This window comes from Opisthocomus hoazin, chromosome 30 (genome assembly GCF_030867145.1).
Source record: "Opisthocomus hoazin isolate bOpiHoa1 chromosome 30, bOpiHoa1.hap1, whole genome shotgun sequence".
Classification (NCBI taxonomy): Eukaryota; Metazoa; Chordata; class Aves; order Opisthocomiformes; family Opisthocomidae; genus Opisthocomus; species Opisthocomus hoazin.
The window spans coordinates 2,683,879-2,700,505 of NC_134443.1; the positions used below are offsets into that span (position 1 = coordinate 2,683,879).

Here is a 16,627-nt window from a genome sequence, read left to right on the forward strand (position 1 = left end):
TCCCAACACCCCCCACCCAGTACCCAACGCCCCCCCCCAGTGCCCAACACCCCCCACCCAGCACCGCCCACCCCTCCACCACCCCCAACACCCCCCAGAGCCCAACCCCCCCACCACCCACAACCCCTCACCCAGCACCCAACATCCCCCCAGAGCCCAACAACCCCCCCCAGCACCCGACACCCCCCACCCAGTACCCAACCCCCCCCCCCACCCCCAACCCCCCCCAGAGCCCAACACCCCCCCCCAGGGACCAGCACCCCCCACCCAGAACCCAACACTCAATCCACCACCCAACACCCCCCTGCCCAGCACCCCCCACCCCTCCACCACCCCCAGTACCCCCCAGAACCCAACAACACCTCCCCAGCACCCAACACCCCCCCCCAAGGACCCCAGGCATCAGGGACCCCCCTGTGGCCCAGACCCCGCCCCCATGGCCCAGAAACCCCATGAAGGAGGGGACCCAGGCGTCTGGGACCCCCCATCAGAGAGGGGACCGAGGCGTCTGGGACCCCCCCCATGGCCCAGAGCCCCCCCCATCCGGGAGGGCACCCAGGCGTGGGGCCCCCCCGCGGTGACCCCCCGCTCCGTGTCCCGCAGGCGCCCGGTGCCGGAGCTGCTGGGGGCCCTGACGGCCGGGTGCTGCTCGGTGCCCCCCGAGGAGCAGAGCGCCTGCGCCAGGAGCAGGTGAGTGGGGCTGGGGGGTCCCGGGGGTGGGAGGACACCCTCCCCCCTCCCCCCCGATCCCTCTGACCCCCCCCCCCGGTGTCCCGCAGCTCTCGCAGGCCATCGCCGCCCTCTGCGCCGCCCCCCGGGACGCCTGGCGAGACCCCCACGGCTGCTGCTCGCGGGGGGGCCCCCAGCGGCGCCGCTGCTTCGACAGCGCCTACCTGGAGCGGGTGACGCTGGGGGCCGCCGTGCCCCCCCCGCCCCCCGGCCACGACGACTGACCCCCCCCTGCCCGGGGGGACAATAAAGGGGCTGTGGCGTCACCTCCCAGTGCTTCCGTGTCCCCCCCAGGGGTCCCCACAGTGAGACCCCCCGCCGTGCCTCAGTTTCCCCATAGTAGGGGGGGTCTCTCATGCCTCAGTTTCCCCCGGGGGGGTCCCCTGTCTCAGTTTCCCCCTGGGGGGGGGGGGTCTCTCGTGCCTCGGTCTCCCTATGGTGCTGGGGGGGGGGGGGCCATGCCCTGTGTCCCCGCAGTGTGTGGGGGGGTCCCCTCTGTCCCTGTGCCCCCCCCCCGCAGCGGGGCGGGCCGTGCCGCGGGGTGTTTGCGGTGGCAGGGCCCGGGCACGCCCTGCGGTGTTTGCATTGCGGGGTGCGCCGGCCCCGCCCACCGCTGACACCACCCCCACCCCCACCCCCCCCCCCGCAGGGCAGCACCCCGTGACCCCACAGCGTCACTGTCCCCCGCCTGCCCCTCGCTGCCACCCACCCAGGGCATCGGGGTGACCCCCTGCCCCACATCTCCCCCAGTGTCTGTGTGACCCCCCCCCCCGGGATGTCCCCATGTCCCTACATCCCCCACAATGTCTGTGTAGTGTGTGACCCCCCCCGGGGTGTCCCCATGCCCCCCATGTCCCTACATCCCCCCAGTGTCTGTGTGACCCCCCCGCGATGTCCCCATGTTCCTACACCCCCATGGTGTCCCTACACCCCCCCGCGGGGTGTCCGTGTATCCCCCCATGTCCCTATATCTCCACGGTGTCTGTGTGACCCCCCCCGGGGTGTTCCCATGCCCCCCCATGTCCCTACACCCCCCCCCAGGGTGTCCCCATACCCCCCCCGGGGTGTCCCCATATCCCCCCATGTCCCTACACCCCTTTGGTGTCTGCATGACCCCCCCATGGTGTCCCCACGGCCCCCCCCCATGTCCCTACATCCCATGGTGTCCCCATGCCCCCCCCTACGGTGTCCCCTGCGATCGCAAGTGGGGAAGCAGAGTGGGGGAGCTGCCCTGGTCTCATGGCTGCACCCCTCTTTTGCAACCCCGCTTTTACCCCCCCTCTCTTCTTGCCCCCCCTTCTGCATGCCCGTTTGGCACCCCCATTTTAACCCCTATTTTGCCCTCCCCCCCCGTTTTGCACTCTTTCTGCCTCCCCCCCACCCCTCCGTGCCTCAGTTTCCCCTCCCGCAGCTCCAGCTCTGGGCTGAGGGCTCCCGGGGGGGGTCTCAGAATCCCCCCTTGCCCCCTGCCCAGGGTGCCAGGACACAGTGCCAGGCCACAGCCCCCCAAACCCCCCTCGCACCCGTCCCAGTGCTCCCCAGTCCGTACTGGGAGCTGCCCCCCCCCCAGCCCCGGCAGCTCCCCGGCTTCAACGCCCACGTTTCGTCGCCGCTCCCGTGGGATTTCGGCGCCCCGACCCCAGAGAGACGCCAGGCCGGGGGTCTGCGCTACCCCGAGACGGCCGGGTGGGCTCCGGAGGGTCCCCCCCCCACCCAAGCCCCGCCGCGACGGCGTCAGACCCACGTCTGGGGAGTCGGGACGCGACGCCAATCGCTGCCGCGGAGCCGTCGTCCCCCCGAGCCCTGGCCGGGGCGAAGCGGCAGGAGGGAAACCTGCGTCATGGGGCGAAGGCCGCTCGCACGCCGCGTCCCCAGCAGCCTCGCCGCGCGTCCCCGCCTCCCGCCAACGCGGGACCGTAACGGGAGCGAACCCCGACACGCGGCGAGGGATCCGGACCCCCGCCAACCCGGCCCGGAATCAGAGCAGGGAAAGCGAACCCATCCGTAGGGATTTATCCAAAATTTACCCCGCGGCGCCCGGCCATCGCCCGCACCGCGCGCTCAGTGCTGCTTCCGCCGGAAGGAGCAGCCTGCGGAGAGAGAGACGGGGGTCAGCGCCGCCGCGCCGGGCGCTCGGCCTCGCCGGCCCAAAACCCGCCCGTTTCGCCCCAAGGTTGGGCTTTTGCTGCCTCAACAACCCCAATCCAGCGGGTTTTGCCTCAAGATTGGGCTTTTTCCGTCTCACCAACCCAAAACCAGTGGGTTCTGCCCTAAGATTGGGCTTCTCTGCCTCCCCAGCCCAAAACTGGCAGGTTTTGCCTCAAGATTGGGCTTTCTCTGTCTTACCAGCCCAAAACTGGCGGGTTTTGGCCCAAGATTGGGCTTTTTCTGCCCCACCAACTCAAATTCAGCAAGTTTTGCCTCAGGATCGGGCTTCTCTGTCTCATTAGCCCCAAATCAGCGCGTTTTGTGTCAAGATTGGGCTGTTTCTGCCTCACCAGCCCAAAACTGGCGGGTTTTGCCTCAAGATTAGACTTTTTCCGTCTCATCAACCCCAAAACCAGTGGGTTTTGTGTCAAGACTGGGCTTTTTCTGTCTCACAAACCCAAATCAGCAGGTTTTGCCTCAAGACTAAGCGGCTTCTGTCTCACCAGCTCAAAATCTGTGGGTTTTGCCTCAGGACTTGGGCTTTTTCTGCCTCACCAGCCCAAAACCAGTGGATTTTTTTGTCAAGATTGGGCTTTTTCCGTCTCACCAGCCCAAATCCAGCAGGTTTTGCCTCAAGACTAAGCTGCTTCTGTCTCACCAGCTCAAAACCAGTGGTTTTGCCTCAGGATTGGGCTTTTTCTGTCTCATCAACCCCAAACCATCGGGTTTTACCTCAAGATTGGGCTTTTTTTGCCTCCCCAGCCCCAAACCGGTGGGTTTTGCGCCAGGACTGGGCTTTCCCTGCCTCCCCAGCCCCGACCCCGCGGGTTTCCCCTCACGAGGGCCGCGCCCCCCGCCCCGCTCCCGGAGCCCCGCGGCCTGCCCAGCCCCCAGCCCGGACACTCCCTCCCCATCCCCCCCAAACCCCCCGGCGCCCATCCCCCCTCACCTTCTGTCAGCCGGGCCTTGCCCCCCGTGGGCTGGCAGAGCACGGTGGAGCAGCCCACGCACAGCACGACCGTCTGCGCGTGGCTGAACACCGTCGTGATCTTGTAGCAACCTGCGGGGAACGGGAGAGCGCTGAGGGGGGGGGCGGGGAGGGGGTGGGGGAGGGGCAGAGACCGGCCCCGGACCCCTCCCCCCCCCGCCCCGCCCCCTGCCCCCCCCGCCGCCCTACCCGGGCACTTGACGTCCATGAAGTAGGAGTTGGGGCTCTGCACCAGCCGCTTCTTCTTGTGCTTCCTCTTCTCCTCCTCGGGGGAGGGGTGCAGCAGGTCCTTGGCCAGCTGCGGGGACGGGACAGCTGCGCTCACCGCCCGCCGCCATCTTGCGGCCCCGGCCGGGGAGATGGCGGCGGGCTCTGCCCCCCCCCGCCCCCATGAACCGGGCCCGCCCGCCTCCCTCCCTCCCCGCCGCGCTGCTCGCTCCCCCCCTCCCCTCTCCCCTCCCCAGGGCCGCGGCCGCCGGGCCCCGCCGAGCCCGCTCCCGGGGTGGGGGGGGCCGGGACCGCACTCACGGGCATGGCGGCGTGGAGGCAGCGCCGACCGGAAAGGGGCTGGACCGGAAGTGGGCCGCGCTATATCCGCCGCGGGGGCGCCCCGCAAGGGCGGAAGTGAGGCGCGGGCCGCTGGGAGGCGCCATCTTGGGGAGGGCTGGGGCGGCCATCTTGGGGAGGTCTCTGTGGCGGCCATCTTGGGAGGGGCGCCGGTGGCGGGGGAGGGGGGGGAGTCGGCGGGAATCATTGCGTCGGCGGTGATGTCACGGGTCCCGGTGACATCATGTCGGCGGGGCCGGGCTCGGGGCGGGCCGGGGCCGCGCCGGGTCCCGGTGGCGGGGCAGAGCGGCCCGGCGGCGGGCGGGGGCCATGGCCAAGGCCTACGATCACCTCTTCAAGCTGCTGCTGATCGGCGACAGCGGCGTGGGCAAGACCTGCCTCATCATCCGCTTCGCCGAGGACAACTTCACCAGCACCTACATCTCCACCATCGGTGCGTGACCCCCTGCCCCCCCCGGGGAGCCCCCAACCCCAGGGACCCCCAGCCCCGCAGCCCAGGACCCCGCCGGGACCCCTCGAGGCGAGGGCCATGGCGGCTGGCCAGGACGGGACGGGGCCGGAGGACGCTGCAGGACGTGGAGGCGGCTGAGGCGTCGCCAGCGGCTCCAGCACGGCGGCAGCCGGCGTGGCACGGCCGTGGCTCGACACCCGTCCTGCCCTGAGCCGGGACCCCCGCACCCACTGCCCTGTCCGGGTCCCCGCCAGGCTGCTGGAGCTGCTCCCTGAGCCTGGAGCAGCCGCCCCGGCACGGCCCGCGCCGTAAACTCTGGCAAGGACGTCCCGGCTGCCAGCTGGGCTGGCGTCCGTGTGCCACACCAGCAGCCCCCCGCCAGCATCCCCCCACCATCATCCCCCCGCAGCATCCCCCCGCCAGCATCCCCCTGCCCTGGGGGACTGCCCTTCCTCCCCCTCCTCTGCCTCGGCCGCTGGACCGGGGGGCTGCGTGTCTACGGAGCCGGGCAGGGAGGGGGTGCCAGGGTGTGGGAGTTGAGGGGGGAGGGGAGCAGCTTTTGGGGCCGGTTGACTTCGCGGGGGGTCGGGCAGCGCTGCGGGCAGCGTGCGGGGTGATGCCATCCTGCCAGAACGCCGCCGGATGCCGGTGACCGGCTCCTACCAGTGCCGGGACTGGACTTTGACCCCCCCAACCCCTTCCCGGGATGCCAGATGGTTACTGGGGAAGTGGGGACGGGGACTGGGAGTAGGGCTGTTCCCAGCATCCCCTCCCGGTGCCGCCGCCGCCCCAGCATCGCCAGCCCCGTCTCCCTCCTCCCATCCCAGGGATCGACTTCAAAATCCGGACGGTGGACATTGATGGGAAGAAGATCAAGCTGCAGGTCTGGTGAGTGGGGGGGGGTCCGTGCGTGGAAATGGGGACCCCCCCGCGTCCAACTGAGCCGCGCTCACCCCCCTCCTCTTCCTCTCCCCAGGGACACGGCGGGACAGGAGCGCTTCAAAACCATCACAACGGCCTATTACCGCGGAGCCGTGGTACGGAGGGGGGGCAAGCGGCCCCCAAAAGAGCTGGGGCAGCTCTGGGGGGGCCCCACGCCCGCCTGGGGATGAAGAACCCCCTGCAAGCCCGGGCCGAGGGTCCCGGCCCCACTGACCGCGCCGTCCTGACAGGGCATCATCTTGGTGTACGACATCACCGATGAGAAATCCTTCGAGAATATCCAAAACTGGATGAAAAGCATCAAGGAGGTGGGAGGGGGGGGAGCCGGGGGGGGCCGAGGGGGCTCGGGGAGGGGTCGGGGGGGTCCTGCCCGTCCTCTCCCTCCCGCAGAACGCCTCTGCCGGGGTCGAGCGTCTCCTCATCGGCAACAAGTGCGACATGGAGGGCAAGCGCAAGGTGCAGCGGGACGAGGCCGAGAAGGTAGGGGGGCACTGTGGGGCTGGGGGGGGGCACTGTGGGGCTGGGAGGGGCACCGTGGGGCTGGGGAGGGCACTGTGGGGCTGGGGGGGCCCCCCCTTTCCGGCCCCCGGGTCAAAGGGGGGGTCCCCTTGTCCCGCAGCTGGCGAAGGAGCACGGGATCCGCTTCTTCGAGACCAGCGCCAAGTCCAGCGTGAACGTGGAGGAGGTGAGAGGGGGCCCCAGCCGCATGGGGGGGGGGGGGGCAGTGCTCCCCCCAACGGGAGTGGCACGAGGAGGGGGGTCCCCATGCCCGGGGGGGGGTCCTGGGTGCTGCCCTGGCTGCCCGTCGCCCTCCCCGCAGGCCTTCAGCACGCTGGCGCGGGACATCCTGCAGAAATCCGCCCGGAAAGCGGTGAGTGGGGCCGGGGGGGGGGCCCGGGTGTGGGAGCCCCCCCTGCTCCGTCCCCCCCCTCCGACCCCTCCCCTCCCTCTTGCAGGCCCCCAGCAGCAGCAGGCCCCTCCTGGAGCCCAGCCCCCCGAGGAAGGCCGCCGGGAGATGCTCCCTGGCCTAGGGCCCCCGGACACCCCCCCCCCTGCCGCCGCCGCCGCCGCTCCCCCCGCCTGCCCCGGGGCAGCGCGGGTGCCTTTCGGGGGGGGGGACACGGGCCGGGGGGGAGCGGGGCTGACCCCCCCCCGCCCACACCTCGTGCCATAAAGCCCAGCTTGTGCCTTGCCCCGGCTCCGGTGTCTCTGTCGGGGGGGGGGGGGGGGGGGGGGGGGGGGAGGGAGGACGGGGGACGGGCCCGGTTGGGGGAACCGGGGGCGGGAGGGCGAGGGGCCAGGGCCGGGGCGGCGAGGCCACGCCCCTTCACTTAGAAACCACGCCCCTTCACTCAGAAACCTTTCATTCACTCAAAGCCACGCCCCTTCGCTCAGAAACCACGCCCATTCCCCTCAGAAACCACGCCCTTTCCTCAATCCCACACCCCTTCGCTCAAAGCCACACCCCTTATCATAAACCACGCCCCTTCGCTCAGAAACCACGCCCCTTCGCTGAAATCATCTCCCCTTCGCTCAAAGCCGCACCCCTTCCCTCACAACCACGCCCCTTCGCTCAGAACCTCGCCCCCTCGCTGAAGTCACGCCCCGTCCCCTCAAGCCCCGCCCCAAGCTCCGCCCCGCCGCTTGCCCGGGCACCGCCCCTCGCCGCTCCGGCCCTTCCCGTCGTCCCCCGCTTCTCCCAGCGGCCCCCGCGCTTCAAGATGGCGGCGCCGGCAGAGGAGCGGGGCCCGGCCCGGTAGTTCCGCCGCACCGATGGGGCCACGGGGCCCCGCTGGGCCGCGCCGCTGCGCGCTCTGCGCCATGCTGGGTGCCCTGCTCTGCGGCCTGCGGTGAGCAGGCGGCCCGGGGGCGAAGCGCGGCCCGTTCCCGGCGCGGAGCGCGGCCCTGACGGCGTCTCTGCTCTCTCGACAGGCTGGCGGCTGCGATGGCGGCGAGCGATGAGAGGCGCTCGGGTGAGTGGAGGCCGGGGCCTGGGGGCCTGGGAAGGACCTGGGCCTGGGGGCCTGGCAGCCTGGGGGCCTGGCAGCCTGGGGGCCGGGAGCTGGGACTGAGGGCCGGGAGCTGGGGCCTGCAGAAGGATCTGGGGCCTGGGGGCCGGAGGCTGAGGCTGGGGCCTGAGGGACTGGGACTGAGGCCGGGTGCTGGGGGCCGGGGCCTGGGGGCTGGCTGCTGGGGCCAGGTGCTGGGGCCCGGGGTTCCCGGGCGGGCCCACACTCAGGGCTGCGCTCTCTCACAGCCAGCCCGGTGGCGGTCACGCCGTGCTGGCAGGTGGAGGACTTCGTGGTGGCTCAGGAGTGCGCCCGCTGCTCCAGCTTCGAGGCAGTGAGTACCAGCAGCGGCGCGGCCGCGCTTCCCCGTGGCCCCCAGGGCCGGGGTGGGGGGGGTCGGGGGCCGGTCCCGCCTCTGATGGGCCCCTCCTGCTCGCAGAAGACGGTAGCGGAGTGCAGCCCCACGGGCTTCATCGAGAAGATCAACTGTGCCAGCTCCCAGAAGAACGAGTACAAGAGGTGGGTGCAGCGCCCTGGGGGGGAAGGATGCGGGGCAGCCACGAGCCCCGGGGGGGGTCCCAGGGGGAGATGGGGGAGCAGTGGGACCCTCTGGGGGTCCTGACTCTGCCGTGGGCACAGCTGTCGCTCGGCCGTGATGGAAGCGCACGTCTTCTGGAGGTTCGTGGGCACCATGATGTGCGTTGCCGCCGTCTTCGCAGTGCTGGTGGTGTGTCGCCAGCGCGTGCTGGACAGGAAGGCCCTGGAGAAGGTCCGCAAGCAAATCGAGTCCATTTAGCAGAGCCCCCGCTGCCCCGGAGCGCGGGTGCGAGGGGGAGCAGGGGCCTGGGGCAGGCCCTGCCCTGCCCCGTGGGTGCGGGGTCCCGCGGGGCCGGCTGAGGGGTGCCCTGCCCGCGCGGCGGGGGGCCCTCGGGGAGCGCAGTGTGTAATAAATCCTGGTTGTTGTCACCGCAGCACCGCTGGCATTTGTCCCCGGGGGGGGGGTGGGAACGACGTGGGGCTGTGCCGCCAGCTCCGCTCCCCCCGGGGGGGTCCCCGTCCCCCCAATCCCCGCCCCAGGCAGCTGAGCCTCGGACGCATTGGGGTGCAAACCAGGCATGGGTTTATTCACCGGCGCACGGAGCTGCTGGGGAGGGGGGGGCACACCCAGCACCCCCTGCCCAGGCTGTGCTTGGTGCCCCCCCGCTGCTGCCCCCACCCCAGGGCAGCTCCCGGGACCCCAAAGCAGGCCTGCTCCGCGCTGCCTCTCACATCTCGTCCCCGCGTCCCCGTTCCGCTGCCCCTACCCGAGCCTCCGCATCCCCTGGGGGGGCCCGGCCGGATGAGTTGGTGCCCGGCTCCGTGTTGGGGGGGGGTCTCCCAGCCCCGTGCCCCGCCTCGCCTCTCTCTCCTTCTCCAGCCCCCGGCTCCTCCGCCCGCAGCCACCCCGGCGCGGGGAACGGCGCTTCTCCGGCCGGTCCCGGCGGCTCGCCCCGCATCAGGATGTTCCTGGAAATGACTGCGGGGACAGGGACCGCCGGGGTGGGGGGGAGCTGCCTCCGGACCCCCCCGGCGCTCCAGCAGCCTCCCCCTTACCTCCGGTGGGCCTGTCGCCGTCCCGGCTGCCCCCCGGGCCCCGGCGGAAGGGGCTGTAGCTGGGGGAGAGGATGAGTCCCAGGGAGAGGAGCAGGATCTGCGGGGAGGGACGGAACCGCGTGTCCCCGAGCGGCGCCGGAGGAGCGCCGGCGTGCCGCCGCGTGCCGCGGTGCGCGCCGTACCAGGACGCAGGTGCTGGTCTGGGCGGCCTTGCTGGACGTCTGCGCCACGAGCGCCCGCAGCTGCCGCAGCAGCGACCTGGGGGACGAGACGAGGGGGTCGGCGAGCGCCCGTCGCGCCGCCCGCCTCCCGCCCGCGCCGCGCTCACCCGTTGCGCTGCTCCAGCTCCTGGACTTTCTTCCGCAGCTCCTGGTTCTGGGCCGAGCAGGCAGCTGCCCTGCCCGGGCAGAGACAGGGACGCGTGGGGGGACGCAGGGGACATGTAGGGACACAGGGGACACGCCAGGTCGCGGTGCCACCACTGCCCACCTGCTCTCCAGCCCGTCCAGGTACTCCTTTTTCCTCCGCCGGCTGTCCTGGGCCGATTGCTTGTTCCGGATCTTTCTCCTCACCTTCTTCAGGATCCGCTCCTCGGCCTGGGAGGCAAAGGGGTGACCCCCACCCCCCCCCCAGCTCCCTGCCACCCACCCCCCCTGCACACACACACCTGGGTGAGGGGCAGGGTGCCAGGCAGCGTCACCCCCTCCTGCGCCAGCAGCCGCTTCTCCTCCTCCGTCAGGCGAAGCTGCGGGGAGATGGGACGGGCTGGGGGGGGTGCGGGAGGGTGGGAGCACGCGGGGGGGCTGCGGGGACTCACCTGGGGGGGGGCGGGTGGCTGGCTGATGGTGCGGGAGCCAGGGAGCAGCGTGGGGTGCAGCCGGTCGTCTGTGGGGGGGGAGAGGCAGCCGTGTTGGGGCAGGATGTGGCCCCCCAGGCTGAACCCCTTGGAGGGGGGGCCCAAAGCCCACCGACCCAGCACGATGGAGACGATGCTGGCAGGCAGCAGGGCGCTGGGGTCACAGACCACCTCGTAGAGGGCGGCGGCGGGGGGCTCGTCGAGCCGGGGGGGCTCAGGGCCGGCAGCCTGGGGGCTGTGACCCCCCGGGGGGGCGAGGGGACCCTCGGGGGGGGCGAGGCGGCCGGCGAGGCCGCAGGCCTCATCGGGGTTGACCGTCAGCCGCAGCAGCTCCTCGGCTTTGCTCCCCTGCAGCCAGAGAGACGCTGGCAGGGGCCGGACGAGGGGAGCTGGGGACCCCGGGGGGTCCCTGTGCCCCTCGGGGGGGTCCCCGCACCACGCTCGCCCCTCGGCACCCACTCACGCCGTCCTCGGGGAACCCCCAGCCCTCGAAGGCCGGCTCCGAGCCGGAGCAGGGGGGAGCGGGGAAGGCGCTGCCCGGGCAGAGCCTGTCCGGGAGCTCCGGTGCCCCGGCTCCATCGGCCGGTTGGGGGGGGGGGGGGTGTCCGGGGGGCTGCTCCCGGTAGAGCCCACCGAGGGGCGGTGGGACCCTCCGCTCCGCTCGCTCCCAGGGCACGGCACCAGGATCTCCGGTATCCGGAGCCAGCCCCGCCAAGTCCCGCCCCCGCGGGGGGGGGGGACGGGGGGGGGCCTGGCCGGGCTACCGGGGGGAGCGGGGCTGGGGGCCGGGGCACCGGGCCCTCCCGGTAACGCACCGAGCCCCACTGGGGGCCGCGCCGGTGCCTTCCCGGTAACGGGGCCCCAGGGGCGGGGGGGGGGGGGTGGCCGGGCTGACCCGCCCCGGCGGAGCCAGACACGTGTGCGCGCCGCCGCGCGTTCCCGGGACGGCAGGAGCGCGCCCGGGATTTCTCGTTTCCTATTGGCTGCGGCTCGCGTCACTCAGCGGGCACCGTCCGGGTTTTGCGCGCCGCCATTGGCTGCGACGCGCGGTGACGGCTCCGCCTGTTGGAACAGACGGGACGCGCGGCTGCGATGTAGGGAGCGGTGAGTGCGGGGGGGGGACGGGCCGGGCCGGGGTCCGGTCCGTGATCCTGATCCCGGTCCCCGGTCCCTGGTCCCGGTCCTTGCTCCCGGTCCCGGCCCTCGATCCTTATCCCGGTTCTTGATCCCGGTCCCGGTCCTTGATCCTGATCCCGGTTCCAGCCCTCAATTCTTATCCCGGTCTTTGACCCAGGTCCTGGTACTTTGTCCCGGTCCCTGGTCCCTGATCCCGGTCCCGGTCCTTGATCCCGGTCCCTGATCCTGCTCCCGGTGCCCGGTCCCGGCCCTCGATCCCGATCCCGGTCCTGGTACTTGATCCCAGTCCTTGATCCCCTTCCCGGCCCTCGATCCTTATCCCGGTCCCGGTCCTGGTACTTGATCCTGGTCCCTGATCCCGCTCCCGGCTCTCGATCCTTATCCCGGTCCCGATCCCGGTCCTGGTACTTGATCCCGGTCCCTGATCCCACTCCCGGTGCCCGGTCCCGGCCCTCGATCCTTATCCCGATCCCGGTCCCGGTCCCTGATCCCGGTCCCTGGTCCCGGTTCCGGCCCTCGATCTTTATCCCGGTCCCAGTCCCGGTCCTGGTACTTGATCCCGGTCCCTGATCCTGAGCCCGGTCCCTGAGCCCGGTCCCGGTCCCTGAGCCCGGTCCCTGATCCCGATCCCAGCCCGCCACCCCGCTGTGCCGTTCCCGGATCGCTGCCCCCTCCCCGGAGAATCGGTCCCGGGGAGGGGGGGGGGGGGGGGGGGGGTGAGTCACCGGGGGGGGGCGGCTCCGGCCGCTCTGACCCCCCCGTCCCGTCCCCCCCCCCCGCCGTAGCTCCGGTTCCCGGTTCGCGCTGAGCCCCCGCAGCCGGGCCCCGGCGGGATGGCGGCGGGCAGCGGGCCCGGGGCGGCGGGGCTGGCCTGGAGCCCCGGCCCGGCGCGGCGGGCCCTGCCCGGCCTGGAGGCCAAGCTCGGGGCGCTGGGGCTGCTGCTGCTGCTGCCGCTGGGCTGCGGCCTGGCCCCGCTCTGCTGCTTCCGCCGGGCCCCCGGTACGGCGGCCGGGGGGGCGGGGGGCCGGGGGGACCGGGGGGCTCCAGGGGCTCGGGTCCGGCGGGGGGTTTGGGGATCGGGGGGTTCCTGAGGGGTTTGGGGTGTCCTGGGCTTGGGGGGGGGGTCTCAGGGCTTCGGGGGTCTTAGGGGTCTGGGGGGGGGGGGCTGAGGATTGGGGGGGATTGGGGGGATCCTGAGGAGTGTGGGGTGTCCTGGGGATTCTGGGGGGGGGTCTCAGGGCTTTGGGGGTCTCAGGGGTCTCCGGGGGGGGGGGGTGTGGGGATCCAGGGGATCGGGGGATCCTGAGGGGTTTGAGGTGTCGCGAGGATTCTCGGGGGGGTCTCGGGCTTTGGGGGTCTCAGGGTCTCCGGGGGGGGGGATTTGGGGATCCAGGGGATTGTGGGAATCCTGAGGGGTTTGGGGTGTCCCGGGATTCGGGGGGAGGGGGTCTCAGGGGTCTGGGGGGGGGCTGAGGATCAGGGGGATTGTGGGGATCAGGAGGGGTTTAGGGTGTTTGGGGTGTCCTGAGGATTCGGGGGTCTCAGGTGTTGGGGGGGGTTTGGGGATCGGGGGGATCCTGAGGGTTTTAGGGTGTCCTGGGGATTTGGGGGGGTCTCAGGGCTCTGAGGGAGTTCGACAGGCTCTGGGGGGCCGGGGGGCTCCGGGGTGCTCGGGTCTGGCAGGGGGTTTGGGGATCAGGGGGATCCTGGGGGCTTTGGGATGTCCCAAGGATTCGGGGAGGGTCTCAGGGGTCTGGGGGGGGGGGCTCCAGGGGGTCAGGGGGCTTCAAGGGTCTCAGGGGTCTGGGAGGGGTTTTGGGATCGGGGGGATCCTGAGGGGTTTGGGGTGTCCCAGGGATTCGGGGGGGGGATGTCTCAGGGCTCCGAGGAGTCCTGGGGAGTCTGGGAGGGTCAGGGGTCTGCGGAGTCCCGGGGGGCTTGGGGTGTCCAGGGTGTCCCACAGGGTTTGGGGGGGGTCCCAGGGGCCCTGGGGGTGTCCAGGGTGTCCCACAGGGTTTGGGGGGGGTCCCAGGGGCCCTGGGGGTGTCCAGGGGGTCCCAGGGACTCTGAAGGGACGCAGGGGTCTGGGGGGTCCCAAAGAGTCTGAGCAGGGTGCAGGGGTCTCAAAGTTCCGGGGGGTCTGGGGATCTCGGGGGTCTGGGGGGTGTCACCCGAGGCAGGGCTGACCCCAAGGGCGGGGTGGGTGCCGGGGTGGGGGTCTGAGCCCCCCGCCCTGCAGACGCCCGCAGCCCGGTGCTCGGCCTGGTGAGCTGCTTCGCCGGCGGCGTCTTCCTGGGCACCTGCCTGCTCGACCTCCTGCCCGACTACCGGGCCAGCATCAGCGCCGCGCTGGAGGGGCTCAGCGTCACGGTCAGCGCCCGGGCCCCCCCGGACCCCCCCGGGGTCCTGCCCCCCCCGGGGACCCTGCCCGGGGCACCGCGGATCTGCCCGGGGCTGTCCCGGTGTCCTTGTCCTGGGGGTTGGGGTCAGCAGCTTGGGGCGGGGGGGATCAGCTGTGCTGGGACAGGGGGGAGGGGATGAGGGGGACTGGGTGGTGGGGAGGGGGACGGGGACAGCGGGGAGGGGATGGGGGGACTGGGACAGCGGGGAGGGGGACAGTGGGGATGGGACGATGGGGATGGGGCAGTAGGAGTGGGATGGAAGGGAGGGGGGTGAGAGGGTGGGGTGGTGGGGAGGGGGACCTGGGGGACACAACGGTGGGGATGGGACAGTGGGGAGGGGGCTAGCGGGGACCGGAGGGTAGGGAGGGGAGAAGAGGGAGGGGATCTTTGGGATGGGACAGTGGGGAGGGACAGCAGGAAGGGGACAGTGGGGATGGGGATGGTGGGGCTGGGGACAGCAGGAGTGGGATGATGGGGATGGGGACAGTGGTGAAGGGGACAGTGAGGAGGGGGCTGGTGGGGATGGGACAGTAGGGGTGGAGACGGTGGGGAGGGGACAGCAGGAGTGGGACAGTGGGAAGGGGGACGGTGGGGTTGGGGACAGCAGGAGTGGGATGGTGGGGATGGGATGGCAGGGATGGGGACAGCGGGGAATGGGGCAGTGAGGAGGGGGATGGTGGGGCTGGGGACAGCAGGAGCGGGGACAGCAGGACGGGGACAGTGGGGAGGGGACAGCGGGAGGCCGCTGGCCGGGCCGGTGGCAGCGGAGCTGCCGGGAGGGGACGGTGGGGCCCGGCCAGCCGGGATGCCCTCGTGTCCCGCCGTGACTCATGGAAAGATCCTCCCTGCCCGTGGCTTCCCGGCAGCCACCGCCTCCGGCTTCCGTCCCCGGCGGGCGCGGGCAGGGCGGGCGCAGGCAGGCCCTGACCCCCCCATTTCCCCCCTCCCCCAGCTCCAGTTCCCCTTGCCGGAGTTCATCCTGGCCGTGGGCTTCTTCCTGGTGCTGGTGCTGGAGCAGGTCGCGCTGGCGCAGCGGGCGCCGTCGGCCTTCGCCGAGGAGACGCGGACGCTGCTGCCCGCCGGTTCCGTCCAGAGCCCCCCGCCGCAGGCGTCATCGTCGCCGTCGGGCGCGCGCGGCGCGGTGCGTGCCGGGGTGCTGGTGCTGGCGCTGGCGCTGCACGCCGTGCTGGAGGGGCTGGCGCTGGGGCTGCAGGAGGGCGGCGCGGCCGTGCTGCGCGTCTGCCTGGCGCTGCTGCTGCACAAATGCGCCGTGGCCTTCAGCCTGGGGCTGAAGCTGCTGCGCGGGCGGCTGCGGCCCGCCGCCGTCGTCGCCTGCTTGACGCTCTTCGCCATGATGTCGCCCCTGGGAGTGGGGCTGGGGGCGGCGGTGGAGGCCGGGGCGGGAGCGCGGCAGCGCCTGTGCCGGGGGGTGCTGGAGGGGCTGGCGGCGGGGACCTTCCTCTACGTCACCTTCCTGGAGATCCTGCCGCAGGAGCTGGGCGTCCCGCAGCAGCGCGTCCCCAAGGTCATCCTGCTGCTCGCCGGCTTCGCCCTCGTCACCGCCATCCTCTTCATCAAGATCTGACATGCACCCGCCCCCCCCCCCGACCAGAGCAAGACCCTGGGGAACGGGGATCCCCCCCATGCAGGGCCCTGGGGAAGGGGGATCCCCCCCATGCAGGGCCCTGGGGAAGGGGGATCCCCCCCCAACGTGGGACCCCGGGGAGGAGGGATCCCCCCCCAACACGGGACCCTGGGGAAGGGGGATCCCCCCCCAATGCATGGCCCTGGGCAAGGGGGATCCCCCACCCCCCAGGACTCTGGAGAAGAGGGATTCCCCCCCAGTGTGGGACCCCGAGGAGGGGGGATTCCCCCCCATCACAGGACCCCAGGGAGGGGGATCCCCCCCCAATGCAGGGCCCTGGGGAAGGGGGATCCCCCCCAACATGGGACCCCAAGGAAGGGGGATCCCACCCATGCAGGACCCCGATGAAGGGGGATGCCCCCCCACGCCCCCTTGTTCAAGTGCCAAAGCGCAGCCCCATGGGCTGTCCCCAGACCCCCCCTTCCCCCCCCAGGGAGGCTCAGCCCCGTGCCTCAGTTTCCCCATCTGCACAAGGGGAACGGTGCTGTCCCCCACCCACCGCGGGACCCCAGCACAGGGGGGGGGAGTGTGTGCATCCCCCCCCCCATCTACAAGTGCCCTTACAGCGCGGGGGGGCACCCTGGGCTGCGCAGCCCGGGCCCCCCCCACGGGGAGAGGAGCTGGATGAAGCAAATAAAAGTCTGGACCTGCCCGCGCTGCCTCTGCCTGAAGGGGGGGGGGGCCACGATGGGGGGGGGGGGGCGGCAATGCCTGGGGGTGTCGGTCACAGTGCGAGGGGGCCCCACAATGGGATATGGATTGGGGGCGGGGGGGTCCAGGCCCCCGCAGTTTTAAGGAGTGGGGGGGGTCTGCTCAGTTTGCAGCCATGGGGCGGGGGGTGACCCAGCTGTCGTGTCCCCACCCCGCCCTGCTGTCCCCCGGGTCCCCCTGTTTGAGGTGTTCTGTCCCCCCCCCTTTGGCGGTGCCCCCCGGGGCTCCCCGCTGCCCCCCTCGCCCCGCCCCGAGGGAGGGCGGTGGCCGCGCGGTGCACGCCGGGAGTTGTAGTCGGGCCCGCCCTCCCCTCCCCGCGCCCAGCGGCGGCGGGCAGAGGGGAGCGAGGACTCCATTTCCCAGCGGCCCTTGTGGGGCGCGCCGCGGGGGCTGCTGGGAGTTGTAGTCCGCCGCCTCCCCGCGGCCCAGCTGCGGCGCCCGCCCGCGGA

General features: G+C 72.3%; 6 protein-coding genes across 9 annotated transcripts in view; 4 read left to right on the plus strand and 2 right to left on the minus strand.

The window, feature by feature from the left end:
- TARS2 (threonyl-tRNA synthetase 2, mitochondrial) overlaps window positions 1-953 on the plus strand; it is a 10,612-nt gene extending 9,659 nt beyond the window's left edge. Inside the window, 3 exon segments of the mRNA XM_075445280.1 lie at window positions 340-472; window positions 604-690; window positions 780-953. Of these exon segments, the coding sequence (XP_075301395.1) occupies window positions 340-472; window positions 604-690; window positions 780-953 (394 nt within the window).
- Window positions 954-2,723: 1,770 nt separating this feature from the next.
- On the minus strand, window positions 2,724-4,472 carry RPS27 (ribosomal protein S27). Its single transcript, XM_075445186.1, has 4 exons — window positions 4,394-4,472; window positions 4,055-4,163; window positions 3,827-3,937; window positions 2,724-2,819 (listed from the first exon to the last, which is right to left on the minus strand). The coding sequence occupies exons 1-4, from the start codon at window positions 4,397-4,399 to the stop codon at window positions 2,791-2,793; spliced, it is 255 nt and encodes an 84-aa protein (XP_075301301.1). The 5' UTR covers window positions 4,400-4,472; the 3' UTR covers window positions 2,724-2,790.
- A 205-nt stretch (window positions 4,473-4,677) lies between these two features.
- Window positions 4,678-7,017, plus strand: RAB13 (RAB13, member RAS oncogene family). Of its 2 annotated transcripts, none has more exons than XM_075445044.1 (8): window positions 4,678-4,865; window positions 5,711-5,771; window positions 5,860-5,920; window positions 6,056-6,133; window positions 6,216-6,305; window positions 6,445-6,510; window positions 6,646-6,696; window positions 6,782-7,017. In XM_075445044.1, the coding sequence occupies exons 1-8, from the start codon at window positions 4,742-4,744 to the stop codon at window positions 6,854-6,856; spliced, it is 606 nt and encodes a 201-aa protein (XP_075301159.1). In that variant the 5' UTR covers window positions 4,678-4,741; the 3' UTR covers window positions 6,857-7,017. The 2 variants fall into 2 exon arrangements, with proteins under 2 accessions (XP_075301159.1, XP_075301160.1); XM_075445045.1 differs by having other exon boundaries at window positions 6,216-6,281.
- Window positions 7,018-7,234: 217 nt separating this feature from the next.
- Window positions 7,235-8,805, plus strand: JTB (jumping translocation breakpoint). Of its 2 annotated transcripts, none has more exons than XM_075445250.1 (5): window positions 7,235-7,675; window positions 7,758-7,798; window positions 8,083-8,168; window positions 8,277-8,353; window positions 8,474-8,805. In XM_075445250.1, the coding sequence occupies exons 1-5, from the start codon at window positions 7,599-7,601 to the stop codon at window positions 8,628-8,630; spliced, it is 438 nt and encodes a 145-aa protein (XP_075301365.1). In that variant the 5' UTR covers window positions 7,235-7,598; the 3' UTR covers window positions 8,631-8,805. The 2 variants fall into 2 exon arrangements, with proteins under 2 accessions (XP_075301365.1, XP_075301364.1); XM_075445249.1 differs by having other exon boundaries at window positions 7,271-7,675; window positions 8,274-8,353.
- A 213-nt stretch (window positions 8,806-9,018) lies between these two features.
- Window positions 9,019-11,317, minus strand: CREB3L4 (cAMP responsive element binding protein 3 like 4). Its single transcript, XM_075445281.1, has 10 exons — window positions 11,294-11,317; window positions 10,747-11,043; window positions 10,400-10,631; window positions 10,245-10,312; window positions 10,095-10,172; window positions 9,917-10,023; window positions 9,756-9,824; window positions 9,610-9,685; window positions 9,428-9,524; window positions 9,019-9,350 (listed from the first exon to the last, which is right to left on the minus strand). Exons 1-10 carry the CDS (start codon window positions 11,315-11,317, stop codon window positions 9,100-9,102), a joined length of 1,299 nt encoding a protein of 432 aa, XP_075301396.1. The 3' UTR covers window positions 9,019-9,099.
- Window positions 11,135-16,112, plus strand: SLC39A1 (solute carrier family 39 member 1). 2 transcript variants are annotated; one of them, XM_075445347.1, is made up of 5 exons: window positions 11,135-11,387; window positions 11,578-11,692; window positions 12,206-12,419; window positions 13,660-13,790; window positions 14,775-16,112. In XM_075445347.1, the coding sequence occupies exons 3-5, from the start codon at window positions 12,254-12,256 to the stop codon at window positions 15,405-15,407; spliced, it is 930 nt and encodes a 309-aa protein (XP_075301462.1). In that variant the 5' UTR covers window positions 11,135-11,387; window positions 11,578-11,692; window positions 12,206-12,253; the 3' UTR covers window positions 15,408-16,112. The 2 variants fall into 2 exon arrangements, with proteins under 2 accessions (XP_075301462.1, XP_075301464.1); XM_075445349.1 differs by lacking the exon at window positions 11,578-11,692.
- Window positions 16,113-16,627: the final 515 nt, after the last annotated feature.

Excerpts from the sequence above, each read along its gene's own strand:
- RPS27 (XM_075445186.1), bottom strand. Across the intron at positions 3,938-4,054 it reads CATGGACGTCAAGTGCCCGG|GTTGCTACAAGATCACGACG; the intron begins GTAGGGCGGCGG and ends CGTTCCCCGCAG. Across the intron at positions 2,820-3,826 it reads CAAGGCCCGGCTGACAGAAG|GCTGCTCCTTCCGGCGGAAG; the intron begins GTGAGGGGGGAT and ends CTCTCTCCGCAG.
- RAB13 (XM_075445044.1), top strand. The coding sequence starts at position 4,742 with ATGGCCAAGGCCTACGATCACCTCTTCAAGCTGCTGCTGATCGGCGAC. Across the intron at positions 6,306-6,444 it reads AGCGGGACGAGGCCGAGAAG|CTGGCGAAGGAGCACGGGAT; the intron begins GTAGGGGGGCAC and ends CTTGTCCCGCAG. Across the intron at positions 6,511-6,645 it reads CCAGCGTGAACGTGGAGGAG|GCCTTCAGCACGCTGGCGCG; the intron begins GTGAGAGGGGGC and ends CCCTCCCCGCAG.
- JTB (XM_075445249.1), top strand. The coding sequence starts at position 7,599 with ATGGGGCCACGGGGCCCCGCTGGGCCGCGCCGCTGCGCGCTCTGCGCC. Across the intron at positions 7,676-7,757 it reads GCCCTGCTCTGCGGCCTGCG|GCTGGCGGCTGCGATGGCGG; the intron begins GTGAGCAGGCGG and ends CTCTCTCGACAG. Across the intron at positions 8,354-8,473 it reads CAGAAGAACGAGTACAAGAG|CTGTCGCTCGGCCGTGATGG; the intron begins GTGGGTGCAGCG and ends CCGTGGGCACAG.
- CREB3L4 (XM_075445281.1), bottom strand. The coding sequence starts at position 11,317 with ATGGCGGCGCGCAAAACCCGGACG. Across the intron at positions 10,024-10,094 it reads GCACCCTGCCCCTCACCCAG|GCCGAGGAGCGGATCCTGAA; the intron begins GTGTGTGTGTGC and ends TTTGCCTCCCAG. Across the intron at positions 9,351-9,427 it reads CGGCGACAGGCCCACCGGAG|TCATTTCCAGGAACATCCTG; the intron begins GTAAGGGGGAGG and ends CTGTCCCCGCAG.
- SLC39A1 (XM_075445347.1), top strand. The coding sequence starts at position 12,254 with ATGGCGGCGGGCAGCGGGCCCGGGGCGGCGGGGCTGGCCTGGAGCCCC. Across the intron at positions 12,420-13,659 it reads CTGCTTCCGCCGGGCCCCCG|ACGCCCGCAGCCCGGTGCTC; the intron begins GTACGGCGGCCG and ends CCCGCCCTGCAG. Across the intron at positions 13,791-14,774 it reads TGGAGGGGCTCAGCGTCACG|CTCCAGTTCCCCTTGCCGGA; the intron begins GTCAGCGCCCGG and ends CCCCTCCCCCAG.